We start from the raw sequence: 18,447 nt of genomic DNA, 5'->3' as shown, positions 1-18,447 counted from the left end.
AATGATTAGTTGTCATGAACTGTAGCTATCCTGCATAGCATCAGACTCTTCTTACTCAGCCGTACCCTGTACCCATCAACTATCTTCTTTCCAGCCCTCCTTGGTTGATCCTTGGCTCTGAAAACCACTATTTTCTTTTTTTACTTCTCTGAAAGCAGCTTTTTAGCTTTCACTATACATGAGGACATGCATTATTTGTCTTTTATATCTGACATATTTCACTTAAGCTAATGCACTACACTTCCATGTATATTGGCCGCAAATGACTGCATTTCCTTACTTTGTATGGCCGAATAGTATTTCCTTGTGTGTACATAACCAATTGTTTCATTTGTTTATCAATGGATACATTTCATTTCATATATTGGCTATTGAATAACCTCAAATTATTGAAATATTATGAGAATAAAATTTAAAAGAATAAGCATGTTTCTATGTGTTGACAAGAATACCTGGATGTTTCTACAAATACAGTTAAAAAAATACCAATTCAGGATTTTATTGAATCTGTAATCTACAACAGTAATTAATGATCTCTAGGATGCTAGCTAGGTCTGAATTTTTACAAAATGCTGATGTCATACTCAATTCCATTGTCTTAATTTGTAATAAGGATGCTTTTAACATGAAACAAAAAGAGAAGGCTTTACAAGTATTGTTACAAAATGAATGTTAACTAGCATAGCAAGTGAAACTTTGCTAACTTGGTTAGATTCGATTGTGGTGACTGTCCCTGTCCTTGTTCTCTGTAGGATTCCTCTAGCAGCGAAGACTCAGAGGACTCCTCTAGTGAGGTCAAGAGGAAAAAGCATAACGAGTATGTATTGTATTCAGCTGATGGTTTTAATGCCAGGGAAATACTATCATTTTGTATTTCTTCTTTTGTAAATTTCCTTTCCAAAAGTCGTTTCTGAAGTTCTTAGTTTATGGTGTTTTCAAAGTTAATTTAAGCCACTATCGTTAACATTTGTCTTTCTGTGACCAGCTGAGGTCTGTTTTATGCCAGCTCTTTATCTGTTGTGACCTCTCCATCCCTATATATTTGTGAAGTAAAGATCAACTTTAAATGATATCAAAATATTACTTTCCAGATATTTTTATAACTTGGGAGAAAAGCATGTAAGATCGTAGGATAATTGATTGACTTGGTTGTTGTGTTAATTACTCATACAGTTCATCTACACATGAAGTTCACTACTTCTACAGAACTCACTTAGAAACATTATAACTTCTACAAAGTCTGACCCAGAAAGCAGTAACAATACTTTTTCACATTAGATCCATTTTTACTGGTTTTTCATTCTGATGTTTTGACCGAGAATTTTCTATTTGTCTTGGGTATTCTGTATGTTTACTTTGTTCTATGTATGTTTTGATTTATTATTTTTCTCACAGGCTTTGTATGATTATAATCTTAAGATTCATACTTTTTAGTTTATGAAATTCTGCTTTTGTATCTTTGGATATCTGTTTCTCTTTGACCTGTCTCATAGCATGCCTATTACTAGGTGTGTTTTGGATAATCTAGTTTTACTCTGTAATCCTTACTATGTTATGTTTTGTCTTTGTCTTGATGTGTTGCATTGTGTCTAATTTCTTCAGATCTGTTTTATAGATTGGTATGATCAAACATAAGGCTACACACATGCCACAAAAGCACTGACAATTGGACTACCCTTTATTCTAGTTTCGGTTAAAACTCTATATTGTATTTTCAACTATGGTGCTTCTCAGCTATTGAAATCTTCTATCGAGCTGTTAATTTCTCAATTAGCATAATAAATAAGTAATTTGATGCATAGACTTGATTGGGTATAAAAACTAAAAATTCCATTGAAGATTTTATTTGGAAGACTTTTTTCCATGTGTCCTACATAATACTCCTTTGAGTGTCCATGCTCAAAAAGACCCCAAGATAAAAATAATTGGCTTCTACTATGTGTTTTCATAACCTGTTAACTTCTCTATAGTCATAGTTGACGTGACATATATCAAGCCGTGGAACAAAAACAACATGACCTGAGTTAGGATAGAGTACAGGTTGTATATTGTTACCATATGCTTGTGGCTAGAAGTATTTAGGTTTTAGAATTTAGCAAATTTAAGAATATTTGCATATGCTTTACCTCTTGAGTACCCATAACCTAAGCTCCAAATCTCCAAAATCTCAAATCTGAAACTTTTCATAAATTTCAAGATTTTAGATTTTCATATTAGTGATGCTTAAGTATAAGAATCTAATATGTATCTTCATCTGAACTTTATATAATAATTGCAAAATATTAACATGTAGACCTAATATTTTTCTGTACATGGTTGATTGAAAAGAAACTAAGACTAAAACAGGGAAGATAAAGGTCATAAAGGTCATCATTATTCATTGAATGTTGCTTGAGTTGATACTGTTGGGGAGTGGTTTAGTGTCTGTTTTACATTCTTCTGTAATTCAGTTTTTTTCTTACAGAACATGTACTATTATTTAAAAATCAGTTTAGGGGCTGGAAAGATGGCTCAGCAATTAAGAGCACTGGCTGCTTTTACAGAGGACAGTGCTTTAGTTCCCAGTATCCACCCACATGGTAGCTAACAACTATAATTCCAGACTCAGGGAACCTGACACCCCATTCTGGCCTCTGTGGACACCAGGAATCCAGGTGGTGTACAGACATACACACATGCACACAACACCCATACACAGAAAAGGATATGGTTTTTTTTATAGCCCATAAGTTGTCTGTTGTGTTTTCATACACTACAATGCAGAGTTCTCTCCCAGAGAAGGGTCTTCCAGAGGCAGGAAACTGTCATCCAGATGTGCAGGTGCTCACTTGTTTACATGCTTGGGTGGAAACTTCCCCTTGGACTGCTCAAAGTCCTGATTCCCCAATGTGTAGACAAAACAAAACACTGCCAGTGGCGGCACCACTGAGCAGGATGCACTCAGTGAATGCAGCTCCCTGTGGCCGGATCACCTAGACTTCAGCCACGCTGTGCCACTGCTTCTATATCAAAAGTGTTTTTTAGAAATTACGGTTTCTAAAAAATGAGAGGGGTTAGAATCCCTTTTTTTTTTTTGGTTTTTCGAGACAGGGTTTCTCTGTGTAGCTTTGCGCCTTTTCCTGGAACTCACTTGGTAGCCCAGGCTGGTCTCAAACTCAGAGAGATCCGCCTGGCTCTGCCTCCCGAGTGCTGGGATTAAAGGCATGCGCCACCACCGCCTGGCTCCCTTTTGTTTTTTAAAGAGCAGTGTAGCATACAAGCCTGTAACTACTTGTTCATATAGTATTCTTTCATTTGAGGTTTAAATAAATCAGTAAAACACTGTGGTGTTATAGCGAAATCTTTACAAAGTACTTCTCATTGTTACTCTGCTGACATTTAGTATTTTTCAGTGTGGTTCAAAGCAGTAATTTCCTTTATATTCAATGGAATAATAGAATTTAGTTAGTTTTGATCATGCTTGTGTTTTAGTAATGTAGTTTACTTATGATTAACATCTAAAAAAAGTATTTTATGTACAGTGAAGATTGGCAAATGTCTGGGTCAGGATCTCCATCTCAGTCTGGTTCAGATTCAGAATCTGAAGAAGAGAGAGATAAAAGTAGCTGTGATGAGACAGAATCTGACTATGAGCCAAAAAACAAAGTCAAAAGCAGAAAACCTCAAAGTAGGTGAGTATACTATTCTGTGTTTTGAAGCTAAAAAATTGTCTTTTAGAGAAGGGCTTTTTTTTTGGGGGGGTATAGTTTCTTAAAAAAAATTTATGTCAGTGTTTCTGTAAACACTTGTTATTATTCCTCCTTCCCTCTCCAGATCTAAGTCAAAAAATGGGAAAAAAATTCTTGGACAGAAAAAGAGGCAGATTGATTCATCTGAAGATGAGGATGATGAAGATTATGATAATGATAAGCGAAGCTCTCGCCGCCAGGCCACTGTCAATGTGAGCTACAAGGAGGATGAGGACATGAAAACAGACTCCGATGACCTCCTGGAAGTCTGTGGAGAGGATGTTCCTCAACCTGAGGAGGAGGAATTTGAAACAATAGAAAGGTTTATGGATTGCAGAGTTGGGAGAAGAGGAGGTATGTTTGCAGAAAACATTGTATGGTTTGCTTATTCAAATATTTATCAGTAAAGGACAGTATTTCTTAAAGATTTTCCAGTTTTGAAAGCAAAGTAAGGGAATTTTCTTTTATTTGCATATTTGCTGTCACAATGTGCTTAGTTGACGTGTCTCTGAAAATGTCCTGACTACACTGTCCTTGTCTTATAGGGGTGGGAAGGTTTTTAACTTAATGGATTTGCATTTTCTTATATTTTAAATCACTTTTTTCTCTTTATATACTTAAAGAATTTATTTATTTTTTTTGACAATTTCACCCAATGTCTTGAATATATAGGCTTCTTATTGCTTAATGTAACTGGAAAGCAAAATAATTAAAATAGCAATTAACAAATTATTAGTTACCATATGTTAATGGGTATGTTGTTGAGTATTCCATTGTGTTTTGAAAAATTGGCTTTCCTTACTTAATTAAAAAAATTGTACAATTATTTAGTGTGTGCACATGTGTCTGAGGATGTATGTTGTGTGCACATGTGCCTGAGGATGTATGTACCGTGCATGGCACTCGTGGTGCCTGGAGGACGACCTTTGTGGATGGTTCCTTCCGTCATGTGAGTTCGGGGAGGCAGCACTCGGGTTGCCACCTTGGTAGTGATCACTTCTGCCTGTGGAGCCGTCTCACTGCCCATGCTCCCTGTTTTGAAAGCTCAAGAGAGGGGCTGAATTGGATGATTTTCACTTCAAAATTTTGAATGTCCTTTATTTATATGTGACATTTTCTATACTTTTTTGTTTTAAATAGTTTGCTTATCTAATGAGTGGTTTTGTACACATACTCTTGAAACTTTATATTTGGAAGAAAATAACCCTGTAACCGTATTATGTGGATTTTTCTTTTGTCTTTAGCTACTGGTGCTACTACAACCATTTATGCTGTTGAAGCAGATGGTGACCCAAACGCAGGATTCGAAAAAAACAAAGAGCCAGGAGACATACAGTATTTAATCAAATGGAAAGGATGGTCACACATCCACAACACTTGGGAGACAGAAGAAACTCTCAAGCAGCAGAATGTTAGAGGGATGAAAAAATTGGATAATTATAAGAAAAAAGATCAGGAAACAAAACGATGGTAAAAAAATGCCTTTTTTTTAATAGTTGAAGAGTACAGTTAACTAAGCTTTTTGGTATTAAGAAATACATAACTAAGAATAAAATGACAGCCTCAAATATTTATAGTCTATATTATTTCTCTCACGGTGAAATTCAGGTCTGACCTTGTCTTTTATAAGAATCACAGACTGTTTCATACTCCCAGAAATTTGTGAATTTAAAAATTCATGACGTTGGTCAGGATGTATAGCTTACTGTTAGAGTGCTTGCCTGGAATGTGCACGGCCCTGGGTCCAGTCTCTAGCTTGCCAAAGAGAAGGAAAAATGACTAGTAATGTTTTCAGTTTCTTCACTGTTGAGACTTGGTTTACTCCATTAAAGGGTGCAATGGGAGCTTGTCTAAGAGATAATTATCAGTGCGATAAAGTTATTTAGAGGAACATCTGAAGTCTGTTGTTGCTTTACAATTTTTCAGGCTGAAAAATGCTTCTCCAGAAGATGTGGAATATTATAATTGTCAGCAAGAACTTACAGATGATCTACACAAACAGTATCAGATAGTGGAGCGTATAATTGGTTAGTAGTAAATAAATTTGATAAACTGTTATCTGTTTGGTGTGTTTTTGAGATAGGATTCCATTATGTTGCCAATGATGATCTCAAGTAGCTGGGATTGCAAGTGTATACTCCCAAGGCTGCTTTCAGACTTTTTATCTTGCTTGATGTCATGTAAGCAAACATCAGTTTACTGTTTACACATAAAATACAGTAGCTTGGTTTTATCAAGATAAAATATTGTAATGTAGATGATCTGTTTTCACTTGTGTAGCCTTTACTGAATATACCTCTCACACAATTAAATAAAATGAATAACTGATTCATCTCACAGCTCATTCCAATCAAAAATCAGCAGCTGGTCTTCCTGATTATTATTGCAAATGGCAGGGGCTTCCATACTCAGAGTGCAGCTGGGAGGATGGAGCTCTCATTTCCAAAAAGTTTCAGATATGCATCGATGAATATTTTAGCAGGAATCAGTCAAAAACGACTCCTTTTAAAGATTGCAAAGTGAGTACTAACATTTTAAATTAATGCAAATGTGTTAAGTTATAAGTCTTTATAGAGAGTTGAATCCTGATGTCAGATAGGCTGAAAGAGTACTTAGTTGGATATGCCTTTTAGAGAAACTGAGATTCCTCTAGTGGCATTCTGTTTAACATATGATAAATTGGTGGTAATGATGATGGTATGGGGAACCTGAACAGAGAACATTTCCCTTGAAGTTGGAGGTGTATGTTTAGTTAAAGCAGCAGATGTTGTTGCTGAAAGTAAGAGCAGAGTCAGAACACTCATGAGAAACTAGGACCACCTTCCCCAGAGGTTTAAAACTTCAATAGTTTACATAAAAATATTAGTGTTGGTTTTAAAGTCTGGATACTACTTACTTTATTACATTGGAGCAATGGTTATAAATGAATTTGACTTTCCTTCCTTATGAAGTACTTGACCTGTGCATACTGTTGGAACTGAATTTCCTTAGTAATTTTTTTGTTTAAAAAAAGACAAAACATTTTACTCTACATTCTTGCTGGAATCATAGAAAGTAGCCATGTACAAATGCATCATCAGATACATATATATCTCCGGGAGATGTGGAATATTATTACCAGCAAGAACTTAGAGGTGATCTACAGAAACAGTACATATATATCTCCGGGAGATGTGGAATATTATTACCAGCAAGAACTTAGAGGTGATCTACAGAAACAGTACATATATATCTCCGGGAGATGTGGAATATTATTACCAGCAAGAACTTAGAGGTGATCTACAGAAACAGTATCAGATAGTGAAGTGTATAATTGGTTAGTAGTAAATAATTTTGATGAAACTATTATCTATTTTTGAGCTGGGATTCCATTATCTTGTCCATGCTATTGTAGAGCTCAGGATCCCATGCCTCATGTTTTTAGAAATAGTCTTATCTGTCTCATCTATTGAGTTGGGGGATTATGGGTGTATACCATTGTACTTGACTTCTCAGACATTTTGAATCATAGAACCTGTGAAATGAATGATTTGAAATAAATGTTAATTTTTATGGTGAAAGATAGGCTAAAGGACATTCTTCGTTTTTGATGATTTCTTATATTATATTATTATATATATATATTATATATTAATTATATTATATATAATTACATATATTCTTATATGTAATTCTACATATTGGTATTTATTCTGACCAAAGGTATTGAAACAAAGACCAAGATTTGTAGCTCTGAAGAAGCAACCATCCTACATTGGAGGACATGAGGGTTTAGAGTTGAGAGACTATCAGTTGAATGGTTTAAATTGGCTTGCTCACTCTTGGTGCAAGTAAGTGTCTTCTGAGTTATCTACTTACATTGAAAGAATGAGACTTCCCTATCCTCACAGGTTGTTACTAAGTCCTTTCTTTAAACGTTAAACCAGTTGTCAGTTTCCTCTAATAACTACCTAGGGGAATCAGATTTCCACAAGCTGAAACATTGTAGCAAAACAGTATTTGCTTGAGGTTTGGTGTGCAGGGAGCAGCACCCGCGTCTGGTTTGGGGTCTGTGGCAGGCATCATAGAAACATTATTTCACTTCATTTTAATGTGTTCATGAAGGCATGTCAGATTTGAGTTAAGTCTTTAAGTGGAGCCAGTGAACCCGATGACAATCATAATTCTCAATGGAAAGTGTTTTGAGAGTTTTTAGGATCTTTTCACATCCTTTAGATTCACAGCTCTGACTCCAGGATGTTAATGGTTTCTTGATGGTGAGACTCAGACGCTAAGTATATTCCAGTCCCTTAGATTGGCTGCATAGACAGTGCACTAAAAATTGGTCAGAGAGGTAAGAGGTTTAGGGTTTATCTCTAGTCAACCAATGTATTGCCCTGATTATCGATAAGTTACTTTCTTTTTTAATTTTTCAGTCTACTCAAGGATGTGCTTTAGTTGTTGTTATTGTTGTTTTTTTTTCCTGTTGGTTTTTGAGGCAGGGTCTCATAATGGTCCAGCTGACCTCAAACCCACTCAAAGCTGCAGCTGGTAAAGGCATGGGGTGCCAGGCCCTACTGCTGTCACATTGTCTTTCCATAGTGTGCATAATGAGGAAGGACATGGATAGGATTAATGGTAACACCAGACAAGCTGTAGGCGTAAGAATAGATTTTATAAATACATAATTTAGGGATGATTTCTGTTAATAAAGTTTGAGTTTAACTTATTTGATGATTACAATTCTTAAATGTTTTTATTCAACTGGAAAAACTGTTTATGTTGCCATCCACACTATTCCTGGAATATTTCTCTGTTCTCTAGTTTTTTCTAATAACCACTCAGTCCTCTACCTTTTCCCTGCCTCCTGTGGTCTCTATTCGTGAGTCCACAACTTTTTAGGTTGCAGTTTAGCTATATTTTTTCACTTTTGTTCTTCCTAGATACTTTTTACTTACTAACATATCTATAGTCTACTACTGGTAGATGAATTGCAATATTGGTTTTGTAATTGACAAAGAATAATAATATTTAATATTAGAACAAAATCTAGCCTTACATGTTAGTTATTCACTTTATGTTTCCTATGCTGTTACTGACATGTATTTATTAATGTATGTTGCTGATAGAATTAGTGTATTGCATAGAATGCTTCCTAGAGTTTCAGTCTATACAACTTCATATAAAGGGGAGCATATGGTATGAAAACAGTTCTTCATGAATTTAGATCTTTATTGCATACATGGGTTTTTGTTTTTGACTTTATAGAGGAAATAGTTGCATACTTGCTGATGAAATGGGCCTTGGAAAAACAATACAGACGATCTCGTTTCTCAACTATCTGTTTCATGAACATCAGTTGTATGGACCTTTTCTATTAGTTGTACCACTTTCCACTCTCACTTCCTGGCAAAGGGAGATTCAGACATGGGCATCTCAGATGAATGCGGTGGTTTATTTAGGTGACATTAACAGCAGAAACATGGTAAGTTGTTTTTCTATAAATTTAGAAGGGTAGACAAATTTTTTTTTTAGTATAAATGTTTTATCTTTTTTGTTTTGTCTCCATACTTTTAATTCTAACATGTAATTAGCCACAAGTAAGTGCCTACCACATGCTTAATTGGTTATAATAAAAATAAAGTTGTGGGGCTAGTGAGATTGCCACCCAGCCTGATAACTTGAGTTTGATTCCTGGCACTCACAGGGGAAAGGAGAAAGCTGACTCCCTTAAATTGTCCTCTGACCACTCCTGCATACATACAGATAAACACAAACACAATAAATAAATATAATAAATTTGAAAACCATACCTGGTTCAAGTATAGTTGGATATATATGTATGTTTATATGTAGGAGATATATATGTATATATATGTATATATATATATATATATATATATATATATAAAATATACATATACATATAAATGTGTACACACACACACACACACACACACACACCCACACCCACACCCACACCTGTACCTTTTTTTTGGCCCAGGGCTAGCTCTGTACTCAGAATCCTTTTGTCTCAGTTTCTCATGTACTAGCATTATAGACATGTGCCACACATACATGTACAAGCATACCCACACATGGACATATTATGAAAATATATGAGTTACATTTTTCTTTTGTTGAAAATTTCAAATATTCATGAATAGTCTGCAGAGTGTAGTGAACATTCATATCTACCCTTCTTAAGTTCTACCATTTTAACTGGTTGCTCATCTGTTTTCATCTGTACTTCTATATTTTATTCTCTTTGCAGTTATGTGAGGTAAAACTTAGATGCTATATTTCATCCATAAATGTTACTTGTAGTTGGTTGTTTTTACTCTTTGCTCTTTGACTCTTTTGAGGGGGTGAGGGCGCCACTCAACTCCCAAATAAATTACACACAGAGACATTTTCTTACTTATAAATGCCCAGCCTTAGCTTGGCTTGTTTCTAGCTAGCTTTTGTTAACTTAAATTATCCTGTCTATCTTTTGCTTCTGGGTGTTTACCTTCCTCTATTTCTGTATACCTTTTCTATACTTCTTATTCCGTGGCTTGCTGTGTAGCTGGGTGGCTAGCCCCTGGAGTCCTTCTTATCCTGCTCCTGTATCTTTTCTTCCTAGATTTCTCCTCCTATTTATTCTCTGTCTGCCAGCCCTGCCTATCCTCACTATTGGCTGTTCAGCTCTTTATTAGACCAATCAGGTGCTTTAGACAGGCAAAGTAACACAGCTTCACAGAATTAAACAAATGCACCATAAAGGAATGCAACACACCTTTACATCATTAAAACAAGGTGTTCCACAGCATAAACAAATATAACACATCTTAAAATATTTCACAACAGTTACTAAGTGAATTATTTGTTTCACCAAATGTGGGAACTTTACTTTAGTGAAAGGAATGTAATAAAATTAGGTTTGCTCCATTCTTTTAATAAAAGGTTTTAGTTCAGCATACTTAATGTTGGATTTTATAAAGAGTTGCTAACTGTTATTACATATGTATCTTTTTGTGTGTGTATTTTAAAGGCGTGCGCCACCACCACCCGGCGTGTGTGTATTTTAAATGACTTTTTAATTCATTTTAGATATTTAAGTAGAAATATAATTTACTTGGTGGCTCTCTTATATTTGTCCTTAAAATTTCATAATAGATAAGAACTCATGAATGGATGCATCCCCAGACCAAACGGTTAAAATTTAATATACTTTTAACAACTTACGAAATTTTATTGAAGGATAAGGTATGTATTACTTATGTCAGTGTTTTCTATTTAGTGTCAGTTTTCCTGTATCATGTGTTGTCGTCAGAATGAAAGGATATTTAAGTCATAGTATTCTATGCAAACATAGAATTCTATACAGGTCTGCAAACTGTAACCTTGGGGCTTTCAATTTTTAAATGGCCATTGAGCTGAGAATGAATTTTATATTTTAAAAATATTTTAGAGGAGTTCCTTAAAGGGTTGTATTGAAATGATGTAACCATGCACATTGGTCTGCAAAGTCTAAAATATTTCTTATCTCTTATTTTTAGAAAAAGTTTACCAATTCTTACTTAGGTGGAATTTATTTGTTAGTGTAGTTTCATTTCTGTTACTTTGTACTGTGATAGAACACTGACCAATGTCAATGTAGGGGAGGGGGGTTTATTACCCTATTTCATCACAGTCATCATGAAGGAAATCAGGGCAGAAGTTCAAGCAGAGACTCTTGGTTGAAAGCATGGCGAAGTCCGTTTGCTGGCTTGCTCTCAAGTTCATACCCAGCGTAGGATCACCTACCTAGAGCTGGTGCCACCTGTTGGTGGCCTGAGCAATCCTGTAGTAATTAGCAACCAAGGCAAGCCGATAGGCCAGTCTGATCCAAACAGTTCCTCAGATGACCAGGACATTACCTAACAGTGTTAGTGAAACTTACATCAAATCTTTATAACTGTTATCTCTTTTAATTCTTGCCTGTTTGTATTTGCTATTTCTACTTTATTGAAAAGTCAGTTCTCAAAGAGTGTCAGAACTTGTGTAATGTAACACAGCTATTAATAGCAGAATCAGGCTTGTCTCTGTTTCAAGTCTCAAGAGACCTAAATTCATGTATTAGAAAGCTGCTGTTTATAGAAGTCATGTGATTAATTATACTCACACTTGGAGCATGATACTGTTTGAAGCTGGCATTTATAGAGACCTTTGTTGGACTTAGACTAAAAATTGTGAATAAAATTTTGAGGTGGTAGTATCAGCTTCCTTCCTTTTTGCTCATTGTATAAGCTAATACAGACTGATATTCTCCATTTTCTATTGGTTAAGTTAATCATTGAAGAAATTTTATTTTGAATGGTAAGTTACTTGATTTGAGGATTACAGTTAAGTCTTGAATCATTCATTCATTCATTCATTCATTCATTCATTCATTCATTCATTCAGGTTCTTTAAGACAGGGTTTCTCTGTGTAACAGCCCTGGCTGTCCTGGAACTCACTCTGTAGACTAGGCTGCCTTGAACTCAGAGATCCGCCTGCCTCTGCCTCCTGAGTGCTAAGATTAAAGGCGTGTTCTACAACACAGCAAAAATATTTAAATGACAATTTCTAATTTTATTTATGCATTTACTTATTTATTTTTGTTTTTTGAGACAGGGTTTCTCTGTGTAACAGCCCTGTCTGTCCTGGAACTCTGTAGACCGGGCTGGCCTCGACCTCACAGAGATCTGCCTGCCTCTGCCTCCCAAGTGCTTGGATTAAAGGCATGCGTCACCACAGCCAGGTTTAGTTTCTAATTTTAATTTGCCTTGTTTAGTAATCTTGAGTTCAAATCAAATGAGAAAGTTAAGTTTGAATTCTTATTTCTCTAAATATATTAACTATTCTTTTGTTCATTTTAAGGCATTCCTTGGTGGTCTAAATTGGGCATTTATAGGTGTTGATGAAGCACATCGATTAAAAAATGATGATTCCCTTCTGTATAAAACTTTAATTGATTTTAAATCTAATCATCGTCTCCTTATCACTGGAACTCCTCTACAAAACTCCCTGAAAGAGCTCTGGTCATTGCTACATTTCATTATGCCAGAAAAGTAAGACAACCTGGGATATACATAGTTTTATATGCTTAGATTCAGTTGGGAAAAAATTTAGGGCATCAGGTTAGTGATTTAAATGATAATGGGTCACAGATCATTAAAATTGAAAAAAAAATGGGGTGGAATAATTTTTGGACTTGTAATTTGAATTTTTAAATTCTTAGACATAAACTGCAGTGTATACACTAAAAAAATGTTATGTGTTTGAGTGTTTTGTCTGCATATATATATATGTATGTATGCCATGTGCATTCAGTGCCTGAGGAAGCCAGAAGAGGGCTTGATTTTTTTCCTGGAAGTAGAGTTACAGAACTGGAGTGAGCTGCCATGCGGGCTCTGAGAACGGAACCCATGAAGAGCCAGCAAGTCCTCTGACCTGCTGTGTCATCGCTTTAGCCCAATAAGTTTTAATTGAGTTTGCACATGTGCAAAATATACCTTGCTTGGAAAGCTAGAATAATACTATTCTTTATATTTAATAGTATCAGCTACAATACCCACAGAGTGTGCTAGTAATCTTACTTTGTAAATGAAAACTAGACCAGAAAAGGTTAAACAACTTGTCACAGGTCACATCACATTCTTTTCTCAGTATGTCTTGAACTTTACATGGTATTTTTGAGAAATATTTTAGTGACAACTAGTTGTGTCCTTGAATTTAGTTCAAGAATAGTCATTACAACTTTATTCATAGTATGACTATATGAATATATATGTAAGATATAAATTATAACTTTATTCATTTCATCTTTTTGGTGGAATTCTGCAAGGTGAGCCTCATACATCACACCTGCTGGGGAAGCAGTCTACATGAGCTTTATCTCCAGCCCTTGTTTTGAGCTAGGGACTCCCTGAGTTGCTCAGGCTAGCCTTGAAGGCACTCTGTATCTCAGGTTGGATCATACATACTCACTCATATCTACAGATGTATACATATATACTCACACATAAATATTTATATTTGTGTATGTATGTATAGGAGGGACTTCTTGGGTGGAGGACTTCTAGAGGTGATTAATTTTAGCTCTAATACACAATTTTGCTTATTTTCAATAAATGTTCTTTAAATTTTTTAGGTTCTCTTCATGGGAAGATTTTGAAGAGGAACATGGCAAAGGCAGAGAATATGGTTATGCAAGCCTCCACAAGGAGCTTGAGCCATTTCTGTTACGCAGAGTTAAGAAAGATGTGGAAAAATCTCTTCCTGCCAAAGTTGAGCAGATTTTAAGAATGGAAATGAGTGCTTTACAGAAACAATATTACAAGTAAGACACTGAATTCAGAGTTACCTGTCTTTGTTCTCAGGGTGCTCCACTTCCTCACATCCAGGGTCTTAGAGTAGTAGCAACTCATATAATTTCAGAATAAGTTTATTCTGTGGCTAATTAGTCCAAGATTAAAACATTGTCTTAAAAGATTTATTTTTATGTATCTGAGTCTTTGCTTGCATGTGTGTATGTGTATCATTTACATCTTGGTGCCTACAGAGGCCAGAGTAGAGCATAGGGTGCTCTGGAGCTTGAGTCACAGATGGTTGTGAACCACCGTGTGGGCACTGGGAACTGAACTGAGGTCCTCTGCAAGGGCACAAGTGCTCCTAACCACTGAGCCACTTCTCCAGCCCCCAGGCCGTGTTTTTAACACATCATTGTGTGCTCTCTTAGGTTTCATACTTTTTACCTTTCAACAACAAGCCTAGTGTGTCCAGTAATTGTGATAATTGACAGAGTTAAAGAAACCTGAGACTAAATTTTAAACCTCTTTTTTTTGAAGAACATGAACAAGTCATATTTTGTGTAAGTTCTTTGTCAAATTTATTTAGTGACTTTTCAAAGAATAAAAACAAAAATATGTCCTAATATCTATTCAAATATTTAATTGTACAAGGAAGTATTGCGACTCTATTTGGAATCTTTAACAGTTAAATTTTATGGTGAGAATTTGTATATATCATGCTCTTAAAAGTGGATTTATTGAAGGTGTTACTATGGTGCACACTGATCAGACATGGGAGATTGTCAGAGTGAGATTGAGATTGCGTATCCATCCAGGTGCTTAGAGAGTTGTAGGCAAGCCTGGGCTATCGGGCATGACCTATATTGAAAAGTACTCCCAGGTACCTACGACTTAGTTTGGGTTAATTAGCACTCTGGTTTCTTCTATTTCTCCAATTACTTGTTCTTTTCATACATGTCAGAGGTAGTTTTTTTAGCCATATTTTTTTCATGTATCTAATAATTTTTTAAAATATTATTACCCCACTTTAAAATTTTAAAAGTTTTTGATGTCAGTGATCAATCAGATTTTCCTGTGTTACCTCAGACTGTAAATTGTGCTTCATTTAGAAATGAATATGATCTTTCTGTGGCAGTTCAGTGCTGCATTTGTGGGTTCTTCTTCCTCTCTTTTTTTTTTTTTTCCCTTAAAATTCCTTTGATAAGGAAAACAGTTTCTGTGTAAGTTTTTGTACAGTGTGGATTTAGCATAGTATATACTTCTGGAATGTTTAAAAATATTCCCTTTATTTTCTGTAGATGAGGTGCTTGTTTAGATTTGGGTGTTTGTTTATGGAGGGAATACTTTGTAATGGAAAAGGTAATATTCTTATTAAGTATTTTTGGTTGTTTTTGGAAAAATGGGAAAATTTAAAATGAATTTGTAGAAGTTAAAAGGAGAAAGATAGGGCCTGGAGAGATGGCTCAGAGGTTAAGAGCACCGACTGCTCATCCAGAGGTCCTGAGTTCAATTCCCAGCACCCACATGGTGGCTCACAACCATCTGTAATGAGATCTGGCACCCTCTTCTGTATACATAATAAATAAATAAATCTTTAAAAAAAAAAAAAAAAAAGGAGAAAGATATAACTCCTGTAATTCTTTCAGTACCCATTGTTTATTATAAACTTATTCATCTTCTGGGTAGTTTCTTGTTACTATGGTAATAAATATGGTTGTAAATTTTATATGTGCCTCCTGCTGGGGTGGTGGTGTGATGGTGGAGACAGTCCTATCAGATGCCCAAATTAGCCTTGAACCTAGGTGAAAGATTGCCACAAATTTCTGTAAAAAGTTTTAGAGTATCTTTTCCAGAAAAACACAGGGGAAGTTGTAAATATAGTAAAGTAAGTTTTGAGCCTTTAAGACCTCTTACAGAATCGAGCATTGCACATGGACTCCTCTTTGCTTTATAAGTTCAGGCAAATGCTGAGTAACGAATAGAAAAGAAAGATAATAAAAGAATATCTAGATATTTAGGGGCTTTAAGTCTCTTTGTAAGCTAAATTTACCAGAAAGGAAGTTAATAATAGGTAACTAAAGTAGGTTTTGGTGAGCATTGAATGTAGTTTGAAGTATTTTCCCCCTAAGTTGCATGTGCATTACATAATTACAATTTAGAGAGGGCAGTATGACTAAAATGAAAAGACGTAGTTCTAAAAACTTGTCAGATGAAATGAAATTTGTAAGAAGTAGACCACTCACTCACTGCTCCAGAAAACTCAAGAAAAAAGAATTAATGTATTTATTATACTACGTAAAGCCTTTGTGTGTAGTTGATGGATCAGACAAGTTATGTGTTTTTTTTTTTGTTTTGTTTTGTTTTGTTTTTTAAGTCTTTTACATGAGTTTCAGTCCATCCTGTATCTAATCACGGGCTTCAGAATGGTGAAATTTTGATTTGGTTCTAGTGTTGTTTTTTAAGCTTTCAGAATTTGTCTTGGTGATCTGCTCAACATTGTTTGTGTGACTTTTGTTTTTGAAGATGGATTTTAACTAGGAATTACAAAGCCCTCAGCAAAGGTTCCAAGGGCAGTACCTCAGGCTTTTTGAACATTATGATGGAGCTAAAGAAATGTTGTAACCATTGCTACCTCATTAAACCACCAGATAATAATGAATTCTATAATAAACAGGAGGCCTTACAAGTAAGAATTTTTAACTATTACTTTTGGTAAAGCAGAATTCTAAGAATATTTATTTCAGTTTTAGCTTGAAATGGCACAGTGATTTAATATATTCATCAGAAGTTCTCTTTGGCTAATATTTCTTTTAAATAATGGTCTTGGTTATTTTTTATATTTATGAAAGCTTTAAAGTTATATTATAAGCATAGTCTTCCAAGCCAGTGGGTTGTAGTGATTTATCAGACAAAAATTCCTTAGTGTGTCCTGGACTAATGTGGCTAAATATGACTGCAGATGGTACTCTAAAGGAGGGCTCATCTCCATAGATCCTACCCATCCATTACTGTTGGAAGACGTTTGTAATTCACAGTAGTGCATTGAGGGGTGAGAATCCTTGAATTAAAAAGAATATGTTTGCTCGCTCTTTAAAGTATTGTTTGTTTAATTGCTGGTTTTTTTTTTTTTTTTTTTAATGTATGCTTGTTTTGGTTAATCCTTGGAGAAGTAGTGAAGGACCAGCAAATAGAAGGAGGCAGCACCATTTTCCTGCTGAACAATAAGAGTGCAGTGCTGCATGGAGAGGGTGGTTTTAATTATGTAATAGAGTAAAATGGGAAAAGTCCTAGAAAATTTTGAAAGCTAAACTAAGTTTCTCTTCAGCATTTTGAAAAACTTAAGTTCTCAATTGGAAATAATTGGAGGAACTACATGATTAGGTGGAGTGGAGGAAGTACATGATTAGGTGGAGCACTGTACTATTTATTTCTTTATCACATGTTGTAATAGTTTTAATTTATTGTTTCTTTAGCACTTAATCCGTAGTAGCGGAAAATTAATTCTTCTAGACAAGCTGTTAATTCGCCTAAGAGAAAGAGGCAACCGAGTACTCATTTTTTCTCAGATGGTGCGGATGTTAGATATACTTGCAGAATATTTGAAGTATCGTCAATTCCCCTTTCAAGTAAGCATTTCATTGTCTTTGTTTTGTCATGTTCTTGAGCTTATTTTGTAGAATTACTTTTGAGATTATTTTGCATATAAATTATATTTCTCTTAAACATATCTGCTTAGAGGATTATATTTGCCACTGTTCTTTCTCTAAGAGTTTCATTTTTTTTTCACCAGTTTTTATTTTAATTCTGTCTTTTATGTTGTATATTGTTAAAAGCTGGACTAAGGCAGTGTTTCTAGGTTAAGAAGCTTTGTGAATTAGCCTGAAGTCTGAGGAAGGAGAAGCCGTCCTTGGACACACTGCCAGGATGGTGCAGGTTCTGATGATCTGTGTACTTGTGGTTAGTCTGATCCATAGTTTGCTGAATAAAACTAGAGAAGGGATCAGATCAAAGTAGGCTTACATCCTGTCTGTCTACTTAAAATTCATGTTGACATTTATTCCGTGGAATTAAAGCCTACATTGATGAGTATTTTAATATTACAGTCAGGTCCTGTTTTCAGTACTTCACCTCTAATGATTTCATCAGTTGTTTTTGAATGTGTGCTCAGGGGTGCTCTCATGGAGGCCAGAGCTATTTCTTCTTCCACATTCATGTTGGCTTCAGGGGTTGGACTCAGGTCCCCAGGCTTGCTTTGCAAACACCTGTACCTACCAAGTCATCTTACTGTCCCCTTGGAATAGTACCAGTCATATAGCAGACATTCAGTATACACAGCTACTGAGTGGTATATATTTAATGTAGGCAGAAGAATCAAATGGGAACATGTACACAGTCTGTGTGCTGTTGAAGCTTACGTTGTGGT

At 35.3% G+C, this 18,447-nt stretch overlaps 1 protein-coding gene across 2 annotated transcripts in view; it reads left to right on the top strand.

Annotated features, from left to right (window-relative positions):
* Chd1 (chromodomain helicase DNA binding protein 1) overlaps positions 1-18,447 on the top strand; it is a 79,834-nt gene that overhangs the window by 26,069 nt on the left and 35,318 nt on the right. For both annotated transcript variants that reach the window (XM_052750699.1, XM_052750698.1), the window contains exons 5-17: positions 753-817; positions 3,522-3,671; positions 3,814-4,082; positions 4,973-5,198; positions 5,655-5,755; positions 6,069-6,247; positions 7,431-7,558; positions 8,976-9,192; positions 10,866-10,955; positions 12,592-12,782; positions 13,865-14,053; positions 16,548-16,710; positions 17,498-17,650. In XM_052750699.1, the coding sequence (XP_052606659.1) occupies positions 753-817; positions 3,522-3,671; positions 3,814-4,082; positions 4,973-5,198; positions 5,655-5,755; positions 6,069-6,247; positions 7,431-7,558; positions 8,976-9,192; positions 10,866-10,955; positions 12,592-12,782; positions 13,865-14,053; positions 16,548-16,710; positions 17,498-17,650 (2,121 nt within the window). The remainder of the gene's footprint in view (positions 1-752; positions 818-3,521; positions 3,672-3,813; positions 4,083-4,972; positions 5,199-5,654; positions 5,756-6,068; positions 6,248-7,430; positions 7,559-8,975; positions 9,193-10,865; positions 10,956-12,591; positions 12,783-13,864; positions 14,054-16,547; positions 16,711-17,497; positions 17,651-18,447) is intronic.

The sequence above is a fragment of the Peromyscus californicus genome, unplaced genomic scaffold (genome assembly GCF_007827085.1).
Source record: "Peromyscus californicus insignis strain IS unplaced genomic scaffold, ASM782708v3 Scaffold_22__1_contigs__length_63687245, whole genome shotgun sequence".
Lineage (NCBI taxonomy): Eukaryota > Metazoa > Chordata > Mammalia > Rodentia > Cricetidae > Peromyscus > Peromyscus californicus.
The sequence above is the reverse complement of the archived record's forward strand: the minus strand, read 5'-3'. Positions and strand labels throughout refer to the sequence as shown.